The sequence below is a fragment of the Lithobates pipiens genome, unplaced genomic scaffold (assembly GCF_037356315.1).
Source record: "Lithobates pipiens isolate NorthernLeopardFrog02 unplaced genomic scaffold, aLitPip1_a1.2 Scaffold_8, whole genome shotgun sequence".
In the NCBI taxonomy this organism is placed as follows: domain Eukaryota; kingdom Metazoa; phylum Chordata; class Amphibia; order Anura; family Ranidae; genus Lithobates; species Lithobates pipiens.
In genome coordinates, this window is record NW_027507903.1 from 111,283,575 (window position 1) to 111,310,102 (window position 26,528).

The following is a 26,528-nucleotide window of genomic DNA, read 5'->3' on the forward strand; positions in this document are numbered from 1 at the left end:
TTAAAATAACAAACATGTTATACTTGCCTCCACTGTGCAGCTCGTTTTGCACAGAGTGACCCCAAACCTGCTCTTCTGGGGTCCCTCGGCGGCTGTCTCTGCTTCCTCCCGCAGGTACTTCTAACGTACATGCGAGCTCCCTCGCATGGTGAGAAGCACCTGCGGGCGCGCTCCCGTGATACAGCCGGCGGCTATAGCTGCTCGCTGTATCACGCGGCACTGCCCCCCGGTGTCTTATCATATAAGGTCCCCCATCAGATAGCGTCCGCATGCACAGTACACAGCAACACAGATTCCGAAAATATCTGAGGATGAACGGCGCCTGCGTACTGAGTCCAGGTTCTAGCCCCACCATCCAAGTGGACACAGAGTAGGAACAAAAAAGAGCCGAGCGCAGCGAGGCCGAGCCCGAAGCGTGGCGAGCGAAGCTCGCCCGCGAGGGGCTGTCTAATTTTCACAACCCTATGTCCGCTTGGATGGTGGGGCTACCACCTCCACTCACGGTGCAGGCACCGTTCAGCTTCGGAAATTTTACGAAGCTTCTTCTGCCCCGTACTGCGCATGCGCAGTGCGGGACGGACGCTATATGATGGCCGGACTGAATATGCCAGAACACCGGCGCTCCGCATCAGTGGATGTGATTGACAGCAGCGCGAGCCAATGGCTGCGCTGTTTTCCATCCACTCCAGCCAATCAGCGGCCAGGCTGAACGGTGGAAAGGACGTCGGGGGACGAGCACGGGACTTTCGAGGGGTGAGGTAAGTAAAACGGGGGGGCTGGGGGCGCAAGCACTGTCAGATGTTTTTTCACCTTAATGCATAGAATGCATTAAAGTGGAGGTCCACCCTAAAGTGGACCTTCCGCTCATCGGAACCCTCCCCCCCTCCGGTGCCACAATCGGCACCTTTCAGGGGGGAGGGGGGTGCAGTTACCTGGATAATCCAGGTAACTGCACCCACTTCCGGGACAGCTCTCTGCGGAAAGGGGCGTAACTTACGCCCCTTTCCGCAAGTGCCCGCCCCTTCCCGCAAGTGCCCCGCTGCCTGCTGGGAAACACACAGCTCCCAGAGGCAGCGGGGAGCGTCCTTATTGCGCAGCGCAATTCGCGCATGCGCAGTAGGGAACCGGGAAATGAAGCCGAAAGGCTCCATTTCCTGATTCCCATACCCAAGATGTCGGCGGCAGGACCCGACAGACGACCTAGCGATCGGCTTCGGGTGCTGACATCGCGGGCGCGCTGGACAGGTAAGTGTCACTATTTTAAAAGTCAGCAGCTGCAGTATTTGTAGCTGCTGGCTTTTAAAAAAAAAAAAAAAACGCGGAGTCCCGGCGGACTCCCGCTTTAAGGTGAAAAAACCTTTACCTTTATAACCCCTTTAAAGCTAAATCCAGGATACCTAAAAAAAAATCCTTTGTGGTAGGGCTGTGCCTGCACTGCATGGATTAAAGTATAACTAAAGGCAAAACTTTTTTTCAATTTTGAATAGAGTAGAGAGGGATTAGAACACCTGTCCGTTTTTATTGCTGTCTGTGTCCACGTTAGACCCCTTTCACACTGAGGCATTTTTCAGGAGCTTTCGGGCTAAAAATTAGCACCTGAAAAACGGCTCCCCTGCAGTCTGTGTGAAAGTCCGAGTGCTTTCACACTGAGGCGATCCCCTGGCAGGACGTTAAAAAAAAAAAAAAACTCCTGCAAGCAGCATCTAAGGAGTGGCGAAGGAGCAGTGTGTACACCGCTCCTCCAGCACTCCTGCCCATTGAAATGAATGGGCGGTGCTTTTCCGGTCGCTTTAACCCTTTTTTGAAAACCTCCGCAAAAACGACGGTAAATCGCCGCTAAAAATAACGGTGCTTTACCGCTGACACCCCAGTGTGAAATCAGCCTTAGAGAGATTTACTTTTTCTATGTGTCCTGTTTAACATTATCATTAAAAGTGAAAGTAAAAAGTGAAGTGAAAGAAAAATTCCAAATTTTCGGTTGTCCCTGGAAAAATAATGGAGGGGAAATCTTCCAAAGGGAACACTAGTTCAGGTGAGCAATTAAGAGATTCCCTTAATTTGCAGGGATTTTTTCGTGCTTCCTGTTTTGTCTGTGGGACAGGAAGTGAAGGGAACTCTCCCCAATGGGACAGAGATAGCAAAAATATACCTTACAGGGGTTCTAGCCCTTTATTTCTCTATCCAAAATGAAAAAAAAAAAATAATAATTTTGCCTCTAGTTCTGCTTTAAAGGATAAGTTCACCTTTTGACAAAAAATAAATGCACGTTTTTTTGCACATTTTTTTTTTTTTTTTTTTTTTAACCACTTTCAGACCGGACCATTTTGCTGGTAAATGACCAGAGGTCTTTTTACACTTTGGCACTGCGCTGCTTTAACTGGTAATTGCGCGGTCATGCAATGTTGTACCCAAACAAAATTTGCGTCCTTTTCTTCCCACAAATAGAGCTTTCTTTTGATGGTATTTGATTGCCTCTGCGATTTTTATTTTTTGCGATATAAACGTAAAAAGACCGCAAATTTTGAAAAAAAATGATATTTTCTACTTTTTGTTATTAGAAAAATCCAATAAACTCAATTTTAGTCATACATTTAGGCCAAAATGTATTCAGCCACATGTCTTTGGTAAAAAAAAAGTCAATAATTGTATATTTATTGGTTTGCGCAAAAGTTGTCACATCTACAAACTAAGGTACGTTTTCTGGAATTTACGCAGCTTTTAGTTTACGACTGCCTATCTCATTTCTTGAGGTGCTAAAATGGCAGGGCAGTACAAAACCCCCCCAAATGACCCCATTTTGGAAAGTAGACCCCCTAAGGAAATTGATAAGAGGCATGTTGAGCCCATTGAATATTTTATTTTTTTGCCTCAAGCGATTGAATAATGACAAAAAAAAAAATTTTTTTTTTTTTTTAACAAAGTTGTCACTAAATGATATATTGCTCATGCATGCCATGGGCATATGTGAAATGACACCCCAAAATAAATTCTGCTGCTTCTCCTGAGTACGGGGATACCACATATGTGGGACTTTTTGGGAGCCTAGCCGCGTACGGGGCCCCGAAAACCAAGCACCGCCTTCAGGCTTTCTAAGGGCGTAAATTTTTGAGTTCACTTCTCACTACCTATTACAGTTTTGAAGGCCATAAAATGCCAAGATGGCACAAAACCCCCACAAATGACCCCATTTTAGAAAGTAGACACCCCAAGCTATTTGCTGAGAGGCATGTTGAGTCCATGGAATATTTTATATTTTGCCACAAGTTGCGGGAAAATTACAAACTTTTTTTTTTTTTTTTTTTTTTTTCACAAAGTTGTCACTAAATGATATATTGCTCACGCATGCCATGGGCATATGTGAAATGACACCCCAAAATAAATTCTGCTGCTTCTCCTGAGTACGGGGATACCACATATGTGGGACTTTTTGGGAGCCTAGCCGCGTACGGGGCCCCGAAAACCAAGCACCGCCTTCAGGCTTTCTAAGGGCGTTACAGTTTTGAAGGCCATAAAATGCCAAGATGGCACAAACCCCCCCCAAATGACCCCATTTTGGAAAGTAGACACCCCTAAATTTAGGGGTACACTAGTGAGACTAGGTAATAAATGGCGGGTGCCCTGAAACTATAAAAAAAATAACTAACCAACCAGCGTCACCTGTAACAGTTATATGGTGATCACTGGTGAAAGGGTTAACTAGGGGGCAATCAGGGGGCTTTATGCGGTAGTATATGGGGGTCCCTGGCGCTATAAAAAGCTGCAGCGAACCTAAATACCTACCTGCCTAACTAGCGTCACCTGTGACACTAATACAGCGATCAGAAAAACGATCGCTTATTAGGCTGGGTTCACACTGGAGCGATGCGGGAACGCCACGAATGCGCGGCGGGTTCCCGCATCGCATGCCTCCCGGCGGCAGTTCACACTGCCCTATGCGAACTGCTGGGAGTGTCAGTGAAATGTTACTGACACCCCCAGATCAGTTCGCATATCGCAGTGCGATCTGCAAACTCGGATCGCATGGTGTGAACACCCATGCGATCCGATTCTGCTGCGGGCCAAAAAAAGGGTCCCGTGCGAATTTGCGGCGGGTGCGGCGAATGGCTGAACTCGAATCGCACAGAGATCGGATGTGATTTGCACTGCAGTGCGGTGCGAATCACATCCGTTCTCATAAACCGCTGCAATGTGAACCCAGCCTTAGTGACACTGGCGACGGGGGGTGATCACGGGGTTAAACCTTTATTGGGGGGGTTAGGGGGGTACCTTAGAACTAAAGGGGGCTAACCCTAACTGCCCTAACAGTTATTAGTCACAAATGACACCCGCCGGGTGATCAGGGGGTTAAACCTTTATTAGGTAATAAATGGCGGGTGCCCTGAAACTATAAAAAAATAACTAACCAACCAGCGTCACCTGTAACAGTTATATGGTGATCACTGGTGAAAGGGTTAACTAGGGGGCAATCAGGGGGCTTTATGCGGTAGTATATGGGGGTCCCTGGCGCTATAAAAAGCTGCGGCGAACCTAAATACCTACCTGCCTAACTAGCGTCACCTGTGACACTAATACGGCGATCAGAAAAATTATCGCTTATTAGGCTGGGTTCACACTGGAGCGATGCAGGAACGCACGAATCCGCGGCGGGTTCCCGCATCGCATGCCTCCCGGCGGCAGTTCACACTGCCCTATGCGAACTGCTGGGAGTGTCAGTGAAATGTTACTGACACCCCCAGATCAGTTCGCATATCGCAGTGCGATCTGCAAACTCGGATCGCATGGTGTGAACACCCATGCGATCCGATTCTGCTGCGGGCCAAAAAAAGGGTCCCGTGCGAATTTGCGGCGGGTGCGGCGGGTGTGGCGGGTGCGGCGGGTGCGGCGAATGGCTGAACTCGAATCGCACAGAGATCGGATGTGATTTGCACTGCAGTGCGGTGCGAATCACATTCGTTCTCATAAACCGCTGCAATGTGAACCCAGCCTTAGTGACACTGGCGACGGGGGGTGATCACGGGGTTAAACCTTTATTGGGGGGGTTAGGGGGGTACATTAGAACTAAAGGGGGCTAACTCTAACTGCCCTAACAGTTATTACAGTCACAAATGACACCAATGCAAAAAAAAAAAAAAAAAAATGACATTGGTGTCACTGTGACTGGGGGGCAGGGGTAATTGGGGGGGTGATCGGGGGGTAAAGGGGGGGGTGTGAGTGTGCCTGGCATGTTCTACTGTGTGTGTAGAGTGTTGGTGCAACTCACCGATCCGCTCTCCTCCGTGTCGGAACGGAAAATACCGACACGGAGGAGAGAATACATCACTTCCTCTCCTGTGTTTACATTACAGGAGAGGAAGTGATGTCACCGGGGATTTCTATTCGTCGGGAGCGATCGCGAGGGGGTGGCCATGAATGAATGGCCGCCCCCTCGTCCCGGATCGCTCCCGGACGAAAACCGACCGCCGCAGGCACCGGGCGGGGGCCCGATCGGGCCCCCGACCCGCGGGAGGCAAGGGACGTACATGTATGTCCTTATGCCTGCCCGTGCCATTGTACCGACGTACATCGGCGTGCGGCGGTCGGCAACTGGTTAATGTTGCAGGAGCCTGTAAAGCATTGCACAAGCAGATTGCTATTGTCATGCAAGTCTCCTGCAGACCTGTCAGTGTATCTGCTTGCTCCTATCTTGTATGGGTAAGCCAATACACTCTGACAGGAAGAATCAATGAACTACCACAGTGCACAAGCCGGAAGCTGCCAAGGGAATCAGGACTTGTAGTTTTCCAATTCACAGAAAACTGTGAATGAGTGACCCGGGCAGGGGCAGAGTTTTTTTTTTTTTTTTTTAAGTGGTTGTAAACTCTCTCCTATACCCAGTGAAGTGAACAGCCTCAGATGATACACTGATACACTAAGATGAAACAGATCTCCCTACATAAGTTTTACATGTATATCTGCTTTATCTATATTCTTTAGAAAGTGAACATCGTGTTTATAAATGTTTCAGCAGTGGGTGTGGAGTCTGGGCATACACTGTGTGTGAGCTGATTGGAGGAAAGGCGCACACCACCCTCTACATAGGCAGAGGAACAAAGAAACTTGCAGAGCTGTGCTGTGAATAGACAAGCTATCTGCTTATCTGTGTCTAAGTTACCTCCCCGACACAAATTTTCATCTTCTTTTATCTCCTGTGTCGGAGAGCTTGTCAGAAGTTATCATTCTGATAACAGAGGAATGGAGCAACAGAAAGACACAGGACTTAGAGCTATGGAGAGAGATAAGAAAACGCTACAGATATACGTGCCCAGGTCAGATTTCATGAATGGGGTTTACATCCACTTTAATTGTGACATCCCTGCATGTACATATTTATTCATTCCAATGACTGTGACCTTTCCACACTGTGTGCAGTCCAGCTGGTAAAAATGTAGTACCAGGCCTGCTCGCTAACATCTCATAGAATGAATTGCTCCTGCAGTATGGGTACAACCCTTTCAAATCTACAAGATGCTGGTGCTGTGGTGCAGCCTGCCACAGCTGTTGGAGTAGGTAAGTGAAGACATGTAATGCCGCGTACACACGACCAGACTTTTCGAGGGATTAAGTCCGACAGACTTTCGAAGGAGTTCTGACTGAGTTCTGGCAGAATTCTGACGGACTTTCCGAATGAGCAGACTTGGCCACACACAATCACACCAAACTCCCACGGATTCGAACGTGATGACGTACGACTGGACTCGAATAAGGAAGTTCATAGCCAGTAGCCAATAGCTGCCCTAGCGTCGGTTTTAGTCCGTCGGAATAGCATACACACGAGCGAATGTTTCGGTAGGAACTGGGTCCGGCAGAGTTCTGGCGGAAAAATTTGAAGCATGTTCCATTTCTAAAGTCTGTCAGACTTTTGCGAATCAAAAGTCCGTTGCAGCCCACACACGATCGAATAGTCTGCCGGAATCATTCCGTCAGACTTTGGATGTTGAAAAGTCCGGTCGTGTGTACGGGGCTTAAGGTGGCACAGCAGAGTGTAATGGGGGGGGGCTTAAATACAGTATTCCTTATATATTTCTGAACTTTACCTTTTTAAGACAGTCCTATCATAATACATATTTTGTTTGCACATATCAATTTGTGCTCATAAAAGCGGACTTTGCATGAAAATGCAGGTCCACCAATTAGCTATTCGCCATCCTAACTCTAAATAAAAAAGAAAATGCTAGGTTAAAGGTGAAAAAAGTAATCAATCACCTTACACTCCAGTTTGCAGCATGGCTGCTAGGCAAGGGTGATGACATTCAGCATTTTCAGATTCAGAATACTTTAATCCCAAAGGGAAATTATTGTTTAATCCCGGAGTGAAATTATTAACAGGATCCTGGGATAGCCGAGTATCCCTAATACAATGAGAACTTTTATGAGCTGTGCAGGAGCATATTCTTTCCTCCTCTTTCAGGGATGTAGCGTTTATGATGGCATACATGAGGGTACAGTAATAATCTCTTCCAGGGAGATTCAGTTTATGAAGACATGCTTGGTTACAGTAATATTCTCAACAATTGTCAGCCTCATTGCAACCTGTTATATTGTTTTTGGCGCTGCTCAAAGTAGAGGTAAAAGCACATCCCTGTGTCCTAGAGCAGCGATGGCCAAACAGTGGTAACATTTTAAAGGTCCCCAAGGATTCTGCTGCAACATTGTGGCGAATGTATACTGCCCAATGTTGTTTATAATTTTGTTCTCAATGCACGCTGACAGTCAATACTGCATGGGTACCCGATGCCTCCTCTGTAGTTCTGGCTCCTGTGAACCCAGAGGGTGTTTTTATTCTCTGTATATTTTTTTATAATTATGTTTAATTTGTATGTAGCACCGTGGCCCTGTGAGATACAACATTTCATTCTACTGTATGTTCTTACCTGTAGTAGAATGACAATAAGGTTTGAGTTGACTTGACTTGAGGAACCGGGAGTAGTGGAGTGGAAGGAGGAGGGGACTTTCAATGGCAGCTCTGATCACAAACTGTGAAAGGGAGCATGGAGCTTGAGCACATGGCTGGATAAGGAGATGAGATTCAATGAGTTTGTATAGAGCAGAAGTGTGATGCAGAGTGTGTGTGTGTGTGTGTGTGTGTGTGTGTTTGTGTGGGGGGAGGGGGGGGGGGCTGAGAGCATTGCATGTATAAGGCACCAGTCTGATCCAGGGGGAGGAGGGCAGAAAGCCAGAGTGTTGCATGTATAAGGCATGTCAAATTTATTTTAGTGGTCAGTGGAATTCCAAATTGTTTTTAGTGGTCTGTAAGGTCCGAAAGATTGACTACCACTGTCCTAGAGCATGGGGTGCGGGGTTGTCCTGATACCAATCCAGACGTCTAGTGAATATAAATCGGAAAGGATCATTGCTACTCCCAACCAGCCCAGGCGAATGAATAATGAGTGGCCTCAGCCTACATGTCTCCTCCAAACCACACATTGTAATGCATTTCTCCCCCCACTGGTGCTTAGTCATAGGGTCTGCTAAGCCACGGTGGATGGATAGAAATGCATCAGGGTGCTGAGTAGCACCGAACCTTTGCTCTTTACAGTTGTCAGGCTTGTGTTTTTTTTTTTTTTTTTTTTTTATATTAGTCATTTTTACTATTTGTTTCCTATTTATCTCCTTTCTTTACCTTTTTTTATTTTTTTATTTATTGATTTATTTTTATTATTTTGTCAGGCTTACACCAGGGCACACCAATTCTCAAGTTTACCGAAGATACAAGCATTTTGACTGGTTGTACAACCGACTTCTGCATAAGTTTACAGTAATCTCCATTCCACACTTGCCCGAAAAGCAAGCTACAGGACGCTTTGAGGAGGACTTCATCCAAAAGCGCAAACGTCGTTTGATCCTGTGGATGGATCATATGACCAGTCACCCGGTTCTTTCTCAGTATGATGGTTTTCAGCACTTCTTAACCTGCCAAGATGAGAAGCAATGGAAAGCGGGCAAACGTCGGGCAGAGAAAGATGAGATGGTGGGTGCCAGTTTCCTGCTGACTCTGCAGATACCTACTGAACACCAGGACCTGCAGGATGTGGAAGAGCGTGTGGATGCCTTCAAAGCCTTCTCAAAAAAGATGGATGAGAGCGTTATGCAGTTAACCGGTGTGGTGTCTGAACTGGCACGTAAGCACATGGGTGGCTTTCGTAAGGAGTTTCAGAAACTTGGAAATGCTCTTCAGGGTCTTAGTTATTCATTCCAGCTAGACCCTCCATATGGCACAGAACCACTTGTTGGTGCTATTGCTCACACAGGGCAAACTTATGAAAAGGTTGGGGAGATGTTTGCTGAGCAGCCCAAGAACGATCAGTTTCGATTTCTTGATACCCTGTCTTTGTACCAAGGATTGCTGTCCAACTTTCCAGACATTATCCACCTACAGAAAGGTACGTTCAGAACGTTTTTCTTACAAGTTATAAGATAAAGCGTGCTTCCTTCAATTCTGCTTTTATAAGAGCACAATCCATTAAGTTTTTATTGCTAATGATATATTATTTTGTTTGTACAGTCATCCATTAATGTACATAAAAACAGATAAAGGAACGTAAAACAATCACAAGGGAAACTAATGAGGGTGAGAGAGAAGCCAATGAAATATAATAGAGATGTTGGGAAGAAATAGCAATTTATTTAAGGGTAAAACCACAAGAGTCTCTTTGGCTGAGTCTTCAAAGGATAAGCCTATGATGTTTCTGACAATTTTAATACCATAGAGCAGAACAACTGACAGAATAAATATAATTTATTAGGTCTCCTACGTACACACAGTAAAATAGATGACTTGTTTGACTGTTGTTGAAGTTGGTAGTTGCATATGAGGTTTGCAGTTTTTGTGTATATACATGCTGTGCTTACATCTATTTACAGTATATTTGTTTAATGTGTAAGCTGCCTTCATTAAATATAAAATGATGCTGTAAAAAGCATGAAAATGCCACAAGGCTAGTACAAAAGCAGGATGTAGAACAAAAAAAAGGAAGAAGCAGCAAATGAGTATGATGTAACACAAAACAAATTACTTTATTTTACTATATATTTTTTATCATTTTAAAAGCTGTTGTAAACATATTGAAAACATGGAAGTCCATACTTGCTCTTATTATCAGTCACATGCGGTGACATGTTAATGTTTTACTTATGGCATCATTTCATGAGTTTACAGGTTCCAGTGTAACAAACACAGTTTGAATAATCTAAATTGGGGAACAATTTCAGAAGATAAATACAACAAAGCTATAAAAAAAATTCCCTGCCCAACGATTTCCTTTTGCCAGAAAAAGCAAAGTTGGACTTATAAAGTGAACCTGTGAGAGTATAAATATTAAAGCTACTGCTGATTTCCTTTTGGTACAGACTCTGGGGCTATTCTGATCTTGGCTTTACAGTCCAACTAGTCACTGAGCTGGAATAAATATACAGGATATCAGTTTTTAGACTTTACTGACTGCATGCATGTTCTAGGTCCGTTTTAAGAACAAGTAAGCCCTTGTTGTACACACGGTCGGACATTCCGACGGAGAATGTCTGATCGGACCGTGTTGTCGGATAATCCGACCGTGTGTGGGCTCCATCGGACTTTTTCCGTCGGAATGTCCGACCAACAAAGTTTGAGAGCTGGATATAAAATTTTCTGACAACATGATCCGATCAGACTTTGTCCGATCGTTTGTAGAGAATTCCGATCGGACAAAGTGCCACGCATGCTCAGATCAAATTACGAGACCAAAGCTATTGGCTACTAGCCTAAACGTAGTCCCGTCGTAACGAACGAACGTCATCACATTCTGAACGATCGGATTTTCCAACAAATTTGTCCGACCGTGTGTATGCAACACCAGTTTCAGACAAAATCCGTCTGAAAAAATCAGACGGATTTTATGGTCAGAATGTCCGAACGTGTGTACAAGGGCTTAGCAGTTGTAGCTCTAAAGCCGGCCATAGATGGTTCGATTCTTGGCCAGTTCAACAGGGACTGGCTGAGATTAGAACCATCTATGGGCAGTCTGATTGTACCCAAGTTCATTCATTGATTGACTTGGGTATAACCAGTATGTCGGATTGCTAGCATGTGATTATTCCCAGCGTCTATAGTCACTAGCAATAATCACAGTGTTCTCCCAGCCGGGATGGCTTCCCCTTCCAGGAGAACACAATAGTTCCATAGGAGGGATGTAACCGCTAATCCGTGCAGCTACATGACCAACCCTGGACATAGTCAGGGTGCATGCTGGCTGCAGGTATCCAGCCAGTTTGTATGCAGCCATAGCAGAGACTGTTGCTGCGTCCAGAGGTGAGATTTAGCCACTTCTGAGCACCACAACGTACCTACACACAGACTCCCATGTAGATGTAACCTTTGTTTTTTGTTTTTTTGTTTTTGTTTTTTTCAGGCTTTTCTTCCCTTCTTCCTTAGCACAGGAATTTTATATATATATATATATATATATATATATATATATATATATATATATATATATATATATATATATATATATATATATATATATATATATATATATATATATATATGTATATATATATATATATGTATGTGTGTGTGTGTGTGTGTGTGTGTATATGTATATATATATAATGTGTGTGTATATATTTTAGAACTAAAAAATGCCAATGTTTAGTTGTTCATTTTTGTATTCTAACATATAACTAATGTACACTGTTTTTTGGTTTTTAAATCTTTGCTGAAAACTTTAAATATTGAACCATTGGAAAAGGAAATGCCTTGATGGGTGGATGTTAGTCCTGAGATGGGAGCTTTCCTAAGCAGACAGCATTTCCATACAGATTACCCTAAATAACACCCATGTGTGAGAGGCTAAGTCTGGATGATTGACGGAAAAGGGAAAAAAATACGAAATCCAATGAATAAAGGGTACAGCCCAGGGACAGTCAGGGTTAGGAGGAAAACGCCAAATAGTGCTGGGCATCCTCCAGCCAGTAAACAAGGTAAAAAATCAACCAAAAGTATCCCACTGCTCCATTCACATTAGCCCCAAACTTATTTCCAGCTGTAGGTGCTGGTCTGATTCGCATTCAAAATACTAGTTATAAAAGAATGAATGACCCCACTCCAACTTGCTGAAGATCCAAAACTGTAATGTAAAAAAATCAATCATAGTTACATAGTTAGGTTGAAAAAAGACGCAAGTCCATCTAGTTCAACCATAAAAAAAAAAATAATTGTAATATATACCATGTTTACAGCTCCATAAAAGCAGGTACGGGTATTAACACGTTTCACACTACAAAGGGCTTAATCAGTCTTGATTAAGCACTTTCTAGTGATAAATGTGTTAATGCCTGTACCTGCCTTTATTTATCTGTAAATGTGTTTTTATGATCGTGTTTTTTTTTTTTTTTTTTTTTACACAATAAAGTTTTGGACCTTCAGCAAGTTGGAGTGCGGTCATCCATTCTTTTTCACCAATTGGTTAGGCTCTGTCTGACTTGCTGCAGCTCCTAAAGCAAACTGTAAAAAGCTAACAGTGAGCCGCAAAATCAGAGTAATGACATTTTGGAGAGGTGCCTGTACAGATGTAAAAAACTGAAAGAAAAACAAAAACAAACCCTGTAAGACAAAGGCATAATGAGCTAGTATGCATAGTATGCATCACATACTAACTCATTATGAAATACTCACACATCTGTGATCGGCGGCATGTCTCCAGGAGTTATTTCCGGGTTCATGGGCTGCAGCGCTGTGATTGGCCAGAGCCGTGATGACGTCACTGTCATCACGGCTCTGAATAAATGGCACGAGTGAGCCGTTTTTTCAGTGCGCATGCGCCGTACAGGTTTAGGAGATATTTTCAGTACCTACAGGTAAGCCTGGGTTACTAGGTTTACAAACACTTGAAGGTAAGGCTGGAGTTCAGGTTTGATGGCCCAAAAGGGAGGAAGTAAAAGAAGTTCATTGTTCGGGTTTGAATACAAAGCCAGATTTTTTTTTCTTAGGGCATTCTTTGCATTAAGATAAAAAGCCTTCTGTGTGCAGCAACCGCCCCTAATACTTACCTGAGCCCCATCTCTAACCAGAGATGTCCACGAGCGCCTTGGCCGTCCAGGACTCTCCCTCCGTTATTGGCTGAGACAGAGCAGCGGAGCCATTGGCTCCCATTGCTGTCAATCAGTCAGTTAGCCAATCAGGAGAGAGATGGCGGGGCCCAACTGCAGCTCCGTGTCTGAATGGATACATGGAGCTGCAGCAAGCTGCTTGCTGTGGGGGCACTCAACAGGATGGAGGGGCCAGGAGCTCCAGCCAGGGACTTGAGAAGAGGATCTAGACTGCTCTGTGCAAAACCACTGCACAGGGCAGGTAAGTATAACATGTTTGTTATTTTAATAGAAAAAAAAAAACGAGACTTTACAATCACTTTAAAGTGGAACTTCAGTAACTTTTTCATTTTTCCATCTATTTAATCTTGTGCCCTTGTTTTTTTAAGTTTCAGCCCACATCCTGTTTCTTGTCTGGTCATTAGTCTAGGCCTATGACATCATGCTCAGCTCTCTCTCTGGCTCTCATGAGAGTTTGCCAGGAAAGGAAGGGGGTGGGGGGGCGGGGGCTGAGTCATAAGAGGGCCAATGAGAGCTGCAGAGCTGGAGGTGTGAGTCTGTGTAAATCAAGGAAGTGAACAGGCAGCAGCTTGCAGACAGTCCATGGAGGGAAATTTCTGCAGCATATTTTGCAAGTACAGAATCACAGTATATATAAAATGTGCAAAGTGGGCGGAGGGAAGCTTCAGAATGGCAAAGATGTTTTTATTTCAAATTATGTGAGCAGACTGTTTTTCCTCTTTAAGCTAACTCCTTGGCATTGCCAAACTTTTTACCCTCTGGGCAGCCATTTTAAAGATTTAAAAATAAAAGCACTGTATCAGAGCAGATGCCATGAGGTGGCGGTTATTACGTTGTAAGCCAGAAGACGCTTGTTATACCCAAAAATATTTAACCCCCTTCAGTGAGAGAGCCTCCAATAATGACACATTCATTGAGTTGTGGGACTTGGAGTCTGAGAAGATGTCTAGGCCTGCATCATGGCATGCACATGGGAAGTGACACTTAAAATAATCCTGTTATGAGGAAATTAAGGAGCTCGCATTGCCAACTTCATTCTGAAAATGGTAGATGTCTGGCTGCTGTCCCGAGTGTCTGGCACCAGTGTTTTCTGAATACCTGCCCTGTAACATGTATGCAGATATCCTTCTCTGAATACACCAAAGCTGGCCATACATGACTTTCTCCCAATTTCTGCTCAGTTGGAACCAACCGGCTCCACAAACTTTGACTGAAAAATCAAAGAAACCGGGTAGAAAATCTCATGCCTTCACTGTTCCGCAAGGAGAGATTTCTCCATCCACACTGTTCAGCATGGCTGGAGAAATCTATTGTTTATACTGTATTAGATCTGTGTGTGTATTGTTAGCTTAAGGGCCCAATCTAACATGGAGAGTGGATACTACTACAGTATCTGCTAATACTATTTTTTTTTTTTTTAAACACAGTGCCTGAATTTTACAAGTTAGTCCTTGTTTGGACTAGCTTTTGGGAGTGTTTTTGTGCCGCCAACAGCAAATGGGGATGTTCACAAGCCACAGTCACAATGCTTAGCACCAGCAGCGAAAATGATCTGACATGTTGCAGTCGGTGGATGGAAAGCCAGCTGAATGCAACCCATTTAAGCAAAGGGGAAGCACCACAAATGCCACAAATGTTTGTTCGCCAATAATGGGGGTAAAACAGGCGATGAGGAGGCGGCGCAACCACCTGTCAATTGCCTCTGAGAAGTGATCTGAATGTTGATTGCTTTTCAGAGGAGCAGCAGTTTAGAAGTTAGCCTATCCTTATTTGTACTGCAGGCTGTGCTGTGTCTCAGGTGGTTTATGTGGGAATGTTACATAGTTAGGTTGAAAAAAGACACAAGTCCATCTAGTTCAACCATAAAAAAATAAAATAAAATGAAAAATATCATACAATCCCGTATACCCAATCCTATACACAGTTGATCCAGAGGAAGGCGAACCCCCCAAATGGGGATGTCCATCTAGTTAAACCATAAAAAATAAAATAAAATGAAAAATATCATAAAATGAAAAATATCATACAATCCCGTATACCCAATCCTATACACAGTTGATCCAGAGGAAGGCGAACCCCATGATGACTCCCCCCTATTCATTACATCCAATGAAGCTTTGCTTGTTTCCAGTCTCTAAAGCCAACAGTTTTGGGGTTTTTTAAGCAGCGGTATGGCTGTGGTAAGGACATACTGCTGCTTTTGCTGGGCCCCAAAGTATTAATAATAGAGTGTCAGCCTTCAGGCCAGTCAGATTGCATTTTCAGAAGGAGACGTCAACAATGGCAGACTCCAGGTCCCCTGTTACAGGTTTCCTTATAGTAAAGTAGGCAGGTTAAAGTCTTTTCATAAGAAGACAGGTTTGCTTTAAGCCTAATGGGGGTGACTGTGGGGAGACGTCATACTACCGCTTACCCTTTTTTGTTGTCTGTCTTACTCAGGAGCATTTGCTAAGGTGAAGGACAGCCAGCGGATGAGCGATGAAGGGAAAATGGAGCAGGAAGAAGCCGACGGAATCCGGAAGAGGTCCCGCATAGTTGGGTTTGCTTTGCAAGCAGAGATTAACCATTTTCACCAGAGGAGGTTGCTAGACTTTAAGCAGACGATCCAACATTATATAAAGGAACAGATCCTCTTCTATCAGAGGGTCAGCCAGGAGCTAGAGAAGACTTTACAGTTGTATGAAAACATGTGACACCATCTCTAGTTTTTGGGAATTTGTCTTGGCTTTTTTTTTTTTTTTTTTTTTTTTTAGCCAACAACTGGTTTGGCATTGTCCAGCGGATACATTCCTGATAATAAACGCCATCTTTTTTTATTACCATGTACACACCTGGGTGCCTTTTACAATGAATGGGACTAACTAAAATCCATGGAATTTAGAGGATATCTTTAAGTTTTGAAAGACTGAGAAAAACTTTTAAAAATGTGATTTTTTAGCAGGTGTTAATATTGGTAAAAATATATATGTTTGACAAGATGCTGCTGTTTATGTAAAAGAGCAAAAATAAATCAAAGCTTTATCCTATATTTCTAGAGGTCAACTATGTACAATGGAGGATAAGGGATCGTTGACAAACTGCTAGGATCTTGTGGTTACAGTGTCATTGGAAAAGAAGTGCAATCATCACTTACAGACATTTTGTGAGCTAAAATAATTTTCAGCTTCAATCATTTCACAGGACTAGGACTAGAGGGCCTCATGTATAAAAACTGGATTGAAGGAACCAGTTATTTTGAATGTAGGTTTTATAATAAAGGCTAAATAATGAATGGAATGCTGGCCATACACCTAATGAACTGGCCCAAATGTGTTTAGAGGGTAGCCCTGTTGGCGCCCTCCAGCCTGGCATTATTCAGTTGAAAAACCGAAGTAGCCTGGTGTAAAATGGTCAGCTGAACAGCAACTGCATCCAATCCAATGCAGCCGATGTTTGGGTATTCTGGCTGTCAGAGTACAATAGCCCAGCAGGGGGATGCATCCATCTGTGCTGAACAGTGTAGATGGAACAGCAGAACGGGCCAAAATTCTAACAGTGGCTGGTCCTGTCAGCTCAACTAAAGTTGATTACTTAATCAACTTTTGTCAAAAGAGTAGGGTTGGAAAATTGTTGACCAAACAGCGCTTGCAGCTAATCTGCAGACATTATTTTCAGACAGCCGGCATTAGCGAATACAATAGCTTGTCGGGGGTGAACCACTTATCAGCGCCATTTGTGTGGCTGGAGTAATCTGGCCACAGGCTGAATAATGGATATCTATTTGTTCCAATGATCTCCAAACATTCTAACCAAAGGGCCAGTTTACTGTCCTTCAGACTTGGAGGGGGGGTTGGGTGTCAGACTGTGGCCATCGGGGGTAGAAAAGTTCTCGATGTCAGTTAGAAAAATAAATGCCCCAACATTGGGGTCAGTAGGAGGAATTGTGCCCCATCGTTGGTGTCAGCAGGGGGAATTGTGCCCCATCATTGGTGTCATGGGGAGAAATTGTGCCCCGTCATTGGGCTCCATTGTTGGTGTCAGCGGGAGGAATTGTGCCTCATTGTTGGGGTCAGTGGGAGGAATTGTGCCCCATCGTTGGTGTCAGTGGGCCCCATTGTTGGTGTCAGCGGGAGGAATTGTGCCTCATTGTTGGTGTCAGTGGGAGGAATTGTGCCTTATCATTGGTGTCATTGGGTCTCATTCTTGGTTTTGTTGGGGAAAAATTGTAATCCATTATTGGCATCGTGCCCCATCATTGGTGTCAGTGGGAGGAATTGTGCCTTATCATTGGTGTCATTGGGCCCCATTGTTGGTGTTGTTTTGAAAAATTGTAATCCATCGTTGGCATCATTGGGAGGAATTGTGCCCCATCATGGCCACCATTGGAAGGATTTGTGCCCCGTCGTTGGTGTCCTTGTCTAGAATTATGACCCATCATTGGTGTCAGTGGGGGAGTAGTACCCCAAGGATAACTCCGTCTGACTGGTTAGATGTTGAATTTTAAAAGCAGCGGCAAGCCTGCTGATCTCATAGGTTTGCTAATCTGACAGAAATTTGCTGCTTTTAAAACTAAACATTCAGATGGAGTTGAACTACGATATTTCTCTATATAAACTCACTTTACTGTTAAAAATAAGTGTAAAATGCAAAACTCTGGTGGGTGTAACAAGATGTCCGCTTTCCCCCTTCTCAGTGTATCCTTACTGTAGAGGAGTGCGGAGTGTAGCAAGATGGCGGCGACTAAACGTCACTTCCGTCACACATTCTGACAGGTCATTAATCTAATGAAACCCCTGCAGAGAGTGATAGTCTGCTTCTATCCAGTGCCTCTGTGCGTGTTTGTGCTGTGTATGGGTGTCACTGGAAGCCTCTCCAAGCACACAGCACAATACGCAGTCTTCCATTTTCTTTTTGCAGTTATGGTGGATGACTGTCCATTCCCGTCCAGCAATACCTGCAAACTACCCCCTGCCATTGCACAGAAAGCCTACATAATGTAGCTGGATTATGGCATGCTGCTTACTCCTGTATATATATTAGTTTTGTACTTTGTGAGGTCTGCTGTGCATTATTTAGCTGAAGTCTAATGATAATATGTGCACCTTACAGAATGGCTAATGTGATGGTATCACTTCAAATTTCAATGCAATCTAAATTTCATTTTAACATGAAAACATTTATAATACAGTAATGAATTACCTTCACTGTTTTTGTGTATTTTTTTTTTTTTTTGTGACAGTATTTAATAATATATTTGTTTTCTCTTATGATTCTGTATTCTGCTTAAGCAGTCCTTTCAATGTAAAGTACATTGTCATCCTGGTGTGTCCCAGGAACTAGGCTTGTAAGCAGTCAGATTTGCTGTCATTGGTAAGCAATGGCCCCAGAAGTAATGGGTGTGACTGTGTGTCATGGGCAGGGTGTAGACTGAGTCAGTGTTTGTATAGATCTGCCTGCATACACGCACACACTGTGTGTGCCCCGGAGGGAGTGATGTCACCCATCAAGAATGCAATCCATTCAGAGCTAGGCAATACTAAGAGAGACAGCCACACAGCATTACACAGCACCAAACTGTTCAGTAGACTCCCTGATATTACTAGAGGAGCCTGCACAGGATTAAGGTACTAGGTCACTGCAGTTCATGTGTGGGTTGTACCGTGCTCACCTGTAGAACGCATAGATGCATTCAGTAGGAGCTGTGCACCTATGTAATGATAGGATGGATTTTATTGTGTATGATGGAGCACTGTTTCTCAACTCCAGTCCTAAAGGCACCCCAACAGGTCATTTTTTCAGGCTTACCATTATTTTGCACAGTTGATTTGATCAGTTTCCCTGCCTTAGTAATTACCACAGCCATTTCATCTGAGGGAAATCCTGAAAACATGACTTGTTGGGGCGCCTTGAGGACTGGAGTTGAGAAACACTGATAGAGTACATGCACAGCATGGAAACGAATGCACTAAATTGAAAGGATCAGTGCGCTTTTTTTTGCTGTCATATAATTTTGGATGCACTCCAAATTGTTGGCCTAATAGGGACTAAGACAGTGATTGAGACCAGGCCCCAGTAAATTCTTCCATGCCCCATCAAGTTCCCACTTGTGCAATAAAAGTTTTGGGGAAACAAAATATGTGTGCAATTGTGTACAGCTCTGGATGGGGCTGCATTGCACTGCAGGGGAAGGGGGTTAGGGTAACTCTGTAGCAGACTTGGTGGCCCTAGGGGCAACTGTGGATGCTGGTCTCTCTAGGACAGTGATGGCAAACCTTGGCACCCCAGATGTTTTGGAACTACATTTCCCATGATGCTCTTGCACTCTGCAGTGTAGGTGAGAATCATGGGAAATGTAGTTCCAAAACATCTGGGGTGCCATCACTGCTCTAGGAGGTCTTTGCATGGGCATTGTGAGAGACAGGAGGGCATTGGGGAGGCTGGGTGCTCTGTGAGACACTGTTGGAGGTGTAGGGCGCTATAGGGGACTAGATGCTCTGCAGCAAGCTAGAGGGCACTGAGAGTGGTTGAGCAGCACTGTTGGGGCTGATGGCTCTCGGGGGGGCCTGGGAACATTGTTGTAGATTGAGGACACTACAACCCACAATGAGAGGTTGGTCGGCACTATGGGATTTGGGAGGCACTGTGTCAGGTTAGGGGACTTGGAGCTGACTTGAGGCAGACATTCACTCTGGAATTTGTTGACGCTCTTAAAATTCCATAGTCTCTCTGCATAACATGTGTACGTAAATCTATTTCATAGAGGAGACGTAGGAATAGGTCAGGGTGGTAAGAATGCATTCCACATCCTTACCGCCCTGACAGTGAAAAAACCCTACACAGCTTAAGGTTAAACCGCTTCTCTTACAGTCTCATAGTATTGCCCCGTGTCTTCTTACATTCCCTGAGACTACAAAGTTTCATACTTATGCTGGGATTACAGTTGTGATACAGTGGAACCTTGATTAACGAGTAACGTGGTTAACAAGCGTTTTGAAAGACAAGCAACTTTAAAAAAAAATCCTGACTTGGTTGGCGAGTGTTGGTTCTCAAAATGAGCAGAATTCAAGCTAATGTGTTGTGCAGTACTGCATTTGGCCAGAGGTGCTGGTGGCTCTGGTGACTCTCGGAGCGGTTCGGAGCCGTTTCGGAAATACTCAGAATCACTCGAAAATACTTAGTTCCTGAGTGTTTCCGAGGGTTTCTGAGTTCAGCCGAGCTCTCCCTGAGTATTTCCGAGGCTCTCTGGTGCCTCCCCCACCTCTGGCCACATGCGGTATTGCATGCAATAGAAGTCAATGCCGAATGAATTATCTTTGTTTCCATTGACTTCTATGGGGAAGCTCGCTTTGATATGCGAGTGCCTTGGATTACAAGCATTCTCCTGGAACGGATTATGCTAGTAATCCAAGGTTCCACTATATTTGCATATTGCTATCATATCTCCTTTCAAGCATCTCTCTTCTCCAGTGAGAACAAACTCAGCGCTTGTAGCCATTCCTCATTATGGAGGTCCTGCAGTTCCCGTATTAATTTAGTTGCCCTCTCTGGACTCTCTCCAGCTCCAGCACATAATTTCTTCGTATTGGTGACCAGAACTGGATGAAATACTCCAGATGCAGCCAAACCAGAGTTTTATAAAGTGGCAGGATTATTGTTTTATGCCTGGAGTAAATTTGCTTTTTAATGCATGCTAATATTCTGCTGGCTTTGGTAGCTGCAGCTTGACACTGCATGCTATTTCTCAGCCTGTCTTCTACTAGGACCCCTAGATCCTTCTCCATCCTGGAATCTCCTAGAGGTTTTTCCCACAATGAGTAACTTGTGTGATCGCCGCCCTTTTGTTTACTTTCATCTGTTTTTCTGGGGAATCTCACAGCCAGCCGTTGTATGGGATCTAGGTTTAGTCATTGGTTAGTATGATGACAATAGCCGCCAGCTTCATAGCAACCAGGGAGCTCTGTGCAGGAAGCTGTCACATGCATGATACCTACCCAATACAAAATGGCCTACTCTGAGCACTGGCATCTCTCTGAACACCCACACAGAGTTGGTCCTAATTACTGCCACTCTCATTATCTGCGAACTTGCAAAAAATTATTTTTGAATTTGTCACAACAATAGTGGCCGATTCCCAAAGTGTAACTCCACATTTGGTGAGAAAAAAAAAATTCCCCCCGGGTGATCTGTGTACATTGCAGGGATTTTAACAAACTCTGTTGCAGATTCCTACCTTTTTTTTATTCTGAAGAAATATCTGTTTGTTTATCTGTGTCTGTGTGTGGAGTGAATCTGTATGGGAGGGATTTTATTAATATCAATCAGCTGATGCACCTGCAGGGTTCTAATGAGGGAAGTTGCATTGTCTGCATCCCTTTAGATGTGATTTCCCTTTGAGAGCATCACACCAAAAATAACATTTTGATTGCAGGGGATGCACAAAATCTGGCTTGTATATTAATGCAATTCTTCTGGGAAAATCAGTAAGCCAATCGCATAAGCAGGAAATTACATTTCTGGGGGGCGTTCTGTACACCTTCTGTGTACAGAACAGCTCCAGGTAGCCATAAATTACAGAAAATCACAGAGCTGCAGATTGAAAAGGAAAAGTCATTTTTTTTTTTTTTCAAACTAATTTTTATTGAAGAGTAAAAAACAGAAAAATAAAGATGAACATACTCTGGCCCAGTCCAGGCCAAGTTGCGATGGGTTACAACGTACAAATAAAGGATTGTGAGCTATGTATCGAGCTAGTACAATACAAACTAAATTAACAAAGTAAGAGTCCACATCTTTGTAATCATATCAGCAAGCATAGACATGTGTCACAAAAAATATATCGCAACTTCGGCTGACCTTACAGAAACCGTATCAACCCTATTTACTAGAGGGTGGTTTAAAAGCTTAATAAAATAAGAGAGAAAAAAGAGCAAGTAAAAGAATAGGAATAAGAAAGGGAATAGGGAGTTCAAAGAGTGAGGTTTGAGAAGTTGGACTCGAGAGAACAGGGGTGAGATATGGGTGTCCCCACATAGACCTATGCTTCACCTAATGACTTTTCTCGCGGTGGCGAGCCAAGCAGACCAGTTTAGCAGATATTTCTTTCTAGAACCGTCCCTAAATGCTATGATTTTCTCATATTCTGAGATAACATTCACCTTCATAATCACTTCCGAGATGTTCGGGATATCTTTTGATTTCCAATTACATACAATCAGTGTTCTGGCTGCGAAAATGATATGCATTGCTATAGTTTTCATAGATACCGGGTAATCGGAGATACCAATACTTAGTAATGCTTTTTCAGGGGAGGGCCTGGTCTTAACGCCTATGATTTTAGCAATAAATTAAATACCTCAGTCCAGAAGTTCCGCAGGCGCGGACACTGCCACCACATATGTAGCAGCGTCCCCACCTGGCCACAACCCCTCCAACACTCGCTGGACTTCTCGTCCAAAAATTTAGCAATAATATAAGGAGTAAAATGCCATCTCGCTGTAATCTTCGCAGCCAGTTCCTCATAGTTTGAACACCTAGAGAACCTGGCATTGTTACTAAAGGCCTGTAACCATTGTTGCTCAGTGAATTTCTGACCCATGTCTTTTTCCCATTTCTCCAAATGGCCCAACCGGGAAAAAGAGGACTTATCATTAAGTAGGTTGTACATAATAGAAATGCCCTTCCGTCTAGGTTTGGACGAGTTTAGGAAATCCCACACTTCTGCAACAAATTGAGTGCCGGACATTCCCTTTTCCCGGAACCAAGACCGGAATTGGCAATATGTCAAAAACTCGGTCTGAAGTATGTTGTACTTGTTTTGAATGACCTGGAATGGCATGAAGCGATTACCCTCTATAAGGTCCTGCACATTAGAAATCCCACTTTTACGCCACACATTTAGGGAAATGTTCGGAATCAACCAAGGGATAGACTCTAAGGGGATAGGAACCAAGGTGAAAGTGCACGCACAAAGGCATGAAGTAAGAAGGTCCTTCCAGGCTCGCAAAGAAGCCTTCATTGTAGGATGGTCAGTATGGATGTGGAATTGATCGCAGTTAAAGGCTATCAAAAGGGAACGAAGCGACCCATGAGGTATCCCTGCCAATTCTAGTTGACACCAAGGTTTTGGTTCCTGGGTGGAAAACCATTCCTGGAGCTGGTCCAAGACTGCTGCTGTGGCGTAGTCCCGTAACACAGGTACGCCTAGGCCCCCCGCATTTTTCTTTTTACTTTGTAGGGTGGCAGGAAATCTAGCTCTCTTCCCCGCCCAAATGAAAGTTGCCATTTGCTTCTGTAGGGCCTTAAAGAAGTGATCTGGGATTGGAATTGGGAGTGCCCTGAACATATAAGTTAGCTTGGGGAGTAGCAGCATTTTGTATGCCGCTAAACGCCCATGCCACGAAATATAATATTTTTTAAGTCTATTGATGTCAGATTGGAGTGACTCTAATAATGGGGGGAAGTTAGCCTGAAATAACCGATCCGTTGTAGGAGTTAAATTAGTGCCTAGATATTTTATGGAGTCGGAGGCCCACGGGTATGGGAGAGCATCTCGAATACGTGCTTTAAGACTATCATTTATACCGATTCCTAGGATGCATGACTTCTGCTCATTCTTTTTGTAATAGGAAGCTTCCCCAAATTTCACAATGATATCGTGCGCTGTCATGACAGATTTGAGGGGATCGGAGAGCGTCAAAATGACATCATCCGCAAACAGTGATAGTTTGTGTTGCGTTGCCTGGGACATGATGCCCTGCACATCCATATGTTGTCTAATTGTTTCGGCAAAGGGCTCCATTACTAGAGCAAATATAATGGGAGAGAGTGGGCAACCTTGTCTAGTGCCATTGGATATATGAAATTGTTTAGAAAACATACCTTCGGTATAAACATAGGCAGACGGAGAAGAGTACAGTGCTAGTATGGCCTGGTGAATCTGACCCGCCAAGCCAAACTGCTGGAGAACCTTGGTCAAATATCCCCAGTGAATCCTATCGAAGGCCTTCTCTGCATCCAAGGAAAGGAGCAGAGAAGGCCTTCTGGATTTTTCAGCCGAATAGATTAAATTTATTAGTCTCCTGGTTGCATCATTGGCCTGCCTGCCCAACACAAATCCCACTTGATCATGCTTGATAAGCTTCGGCAGAAGGCCGGCCAACCTATTTGCAACCATTTTCGCATAAACCTTAATGTCGACATTTAATAAAGATATTGGTCTATAACTTTGTGGGTGCATGGTGTCCTTACCCGCCTTAGGTAGCGTAATAATGGAAGCAGTAAGCATCTCACTCGGGAAAGAGGCATTGGACATCGCGGCTCCAAAGATTTGATTCATGTAAGGTAATAGTTCGGTTTGGAATAGTTGGTAATATTCTGATGAGTAGCCGTCCGGACCCGGCGCCTTGTTATGGGGCATACTGCATATAATTTTTTTGATTTCTGGGATCGTGCAGGGAGAGTTTAGCGTCTCCAAATCGCTTTGGGAAATTTTTGGGAGATTAAGCGTCCGCAAAAACTCAGAGATCGATCTATCGGAAGGTTGGAACGTGTCCGGGTCATTTTTAAGGTTATACAGAGACTCGTAATAGTCACTGAAGGCATCCGCAATTTCTTTAGGATTATGCACTATACGCTTCGTGATAGGGTTAACCATGCAACCTATCTTTTTTTGCGCTATCCTTTCACGAAGCTGGTCCGCCAGCAGTTTCCCCGCCTTGTTGCTATATCTGTAGCTTTGAGCTTTGAGGAAACGAAGGCGGTTCTCCTGCTGGGAGACCAACATTGCACGCAGCTATTGTCTAGTAGTGAACAGGTCTTCTCTAGTTTTTTGAGTAGTATATTGTTTGTTTACTGACTCTAAGTTCTTTATTTTCTCCAATAAACCATTGAGCCGTTCCGTCCTTTGCCTCTTAACCTTAGCGCTAAGTTGAATTAATATTCCCCTCATAAACGCTTTATGCGTATTCCAGAGGGTAAAGGGGTCCGACACCGACGGAGCATTACTTTGAAAAAATTCCGACATTACTGTCTTTAAATATTTTGTATTCTCAGGTTGGGAAATGATGGACACCTCATTTCGCCACCTGTTTGCTCTCGTGACAGCGTCTCGCCCCCCCACCCGAACCGAGATAGGCGCATGATCTGACCACGTTATGGTATGAATCTCAGATTTCACAATTTTCTGCAGCAAAAATTTGTCAACATGGATTCTATCAATACGCGAGTAGGAGTGGTGTACATTTGAGAAAAAAGTATAGTCTCTTTCTGACGCGTGCTGACACCGCCAGACGTCAAAAAGGTCCACCGCAGAGAAGAGTTTGGATAAGTTCGGTCTACGGGACTTTCGGTTTTGTGGGTTAGAAATATCCAACTCACTGTGCATGATTGCATTGAAGTCCCCACACATAACAACATGACCCTTTTGCATGGAAGCTACCTTTTGCAGAATTTTCTGCAAAAAGCCACGTTGGTTGGAGTTTGGGAGATATGCATTTATCAGGGTGTATGTTACTCTGGCAATCTCACAAACAAGAATAATGTACCTGCCCGATTGATCCAAATAGGAGTCTATGAGACTGAAGTGAATGGAATTCTTAATCGCGATGGCCACACCGGCTTTCTTCTTTGGACCGTTGGCCATGAATACCTGCGGAAAATTGCGGTTAGTGAAGGAAGGGTGATTCCCTGCCATAAAGTGGGACTCCTGAAAGCACATTATGTCACATTTCAGTCTAGCTGCTTCCTTCCACACCATTTGGCTTTTAAATGGGCTATTAAGCCCCTTGACATTGAGGGACGAAATTGTGAAAGCCATATTGATAACTGAACAGTTCAGACTCCAATTCTTGCCAGGACAGGTGGGGCCCTCCTATGAGAGGATACAGACAGGAGATCCACTAGTAAATTTGTAGCTGTAAGTGGGAAGGTTCAAACCTGTGCTCTCGGTCAACGTATAAGCAACACCACAGTTAGGTACTGTGGTAGTGTAGTAGCTGAGTAGGTTGAAATAACAAAAAATGAAAAGAAAATGAAAGAAAAAAGAAATAAAAAGATGGCGATTCTCCACAGAATCTGTACTGGCGATATATCGCTAGAACCTGGGGGTAAAGGCGGATTTCTTTGAAATCTACAATTAGTAACGGAAAAAAAAACACGCTACTAATGTCAAATACCAAAAACAATCAAAAAAAACCTGCAGACCGTTTCTCGAACTGGAAGGCGATTTTAGTATGTCTGTCATGTTAAATACTCAGTTTGTTTCAGCATCTGAGCTCGTATGGGTAGAGAGAGGTGATCCCCTCCTGATGGGGCCCGTGTTCGGTGGTAGTAGAAGTTGCCATTCTTCTAGTAACTGGATACCTTCTGCGACTCTAGCCACTATGTGCGACTTCCCTTCGTACGTAATGAGAAGTTTCGCTGGGTAC

The 26,528-nt window shown here is 43.9% G+C and overlaps 1 protein-coding gene across 1 annotated transcript in view; it reads left to right on the top strand.

The window, feature by feature from the left end:
• Nucleotides 1-18,308, top strand: part of SNX33 (sorting nexin 33) — a 40,728-nt gene extending 22,420 nt beyond the window's left edge. The window contains exons 3-4 of the mRNA XM_077472830.1: nt 8,707-9,419; nt 15,565-18,308. Coding sequence (XP_077328956.1) covers nt 8,707-9,419; nt 15,565-15,818 — 967 coding nt within the window. The 3' untranslated portion in view covers nt 15,819-18,308. The remainder of the gene's footprint in view (nt 1-8,706; nt 9,420-15,564) is intronic.
• The last annotated feature ends 8,220 nt before the right edge of the window (nt 18,309-26,528 follow it).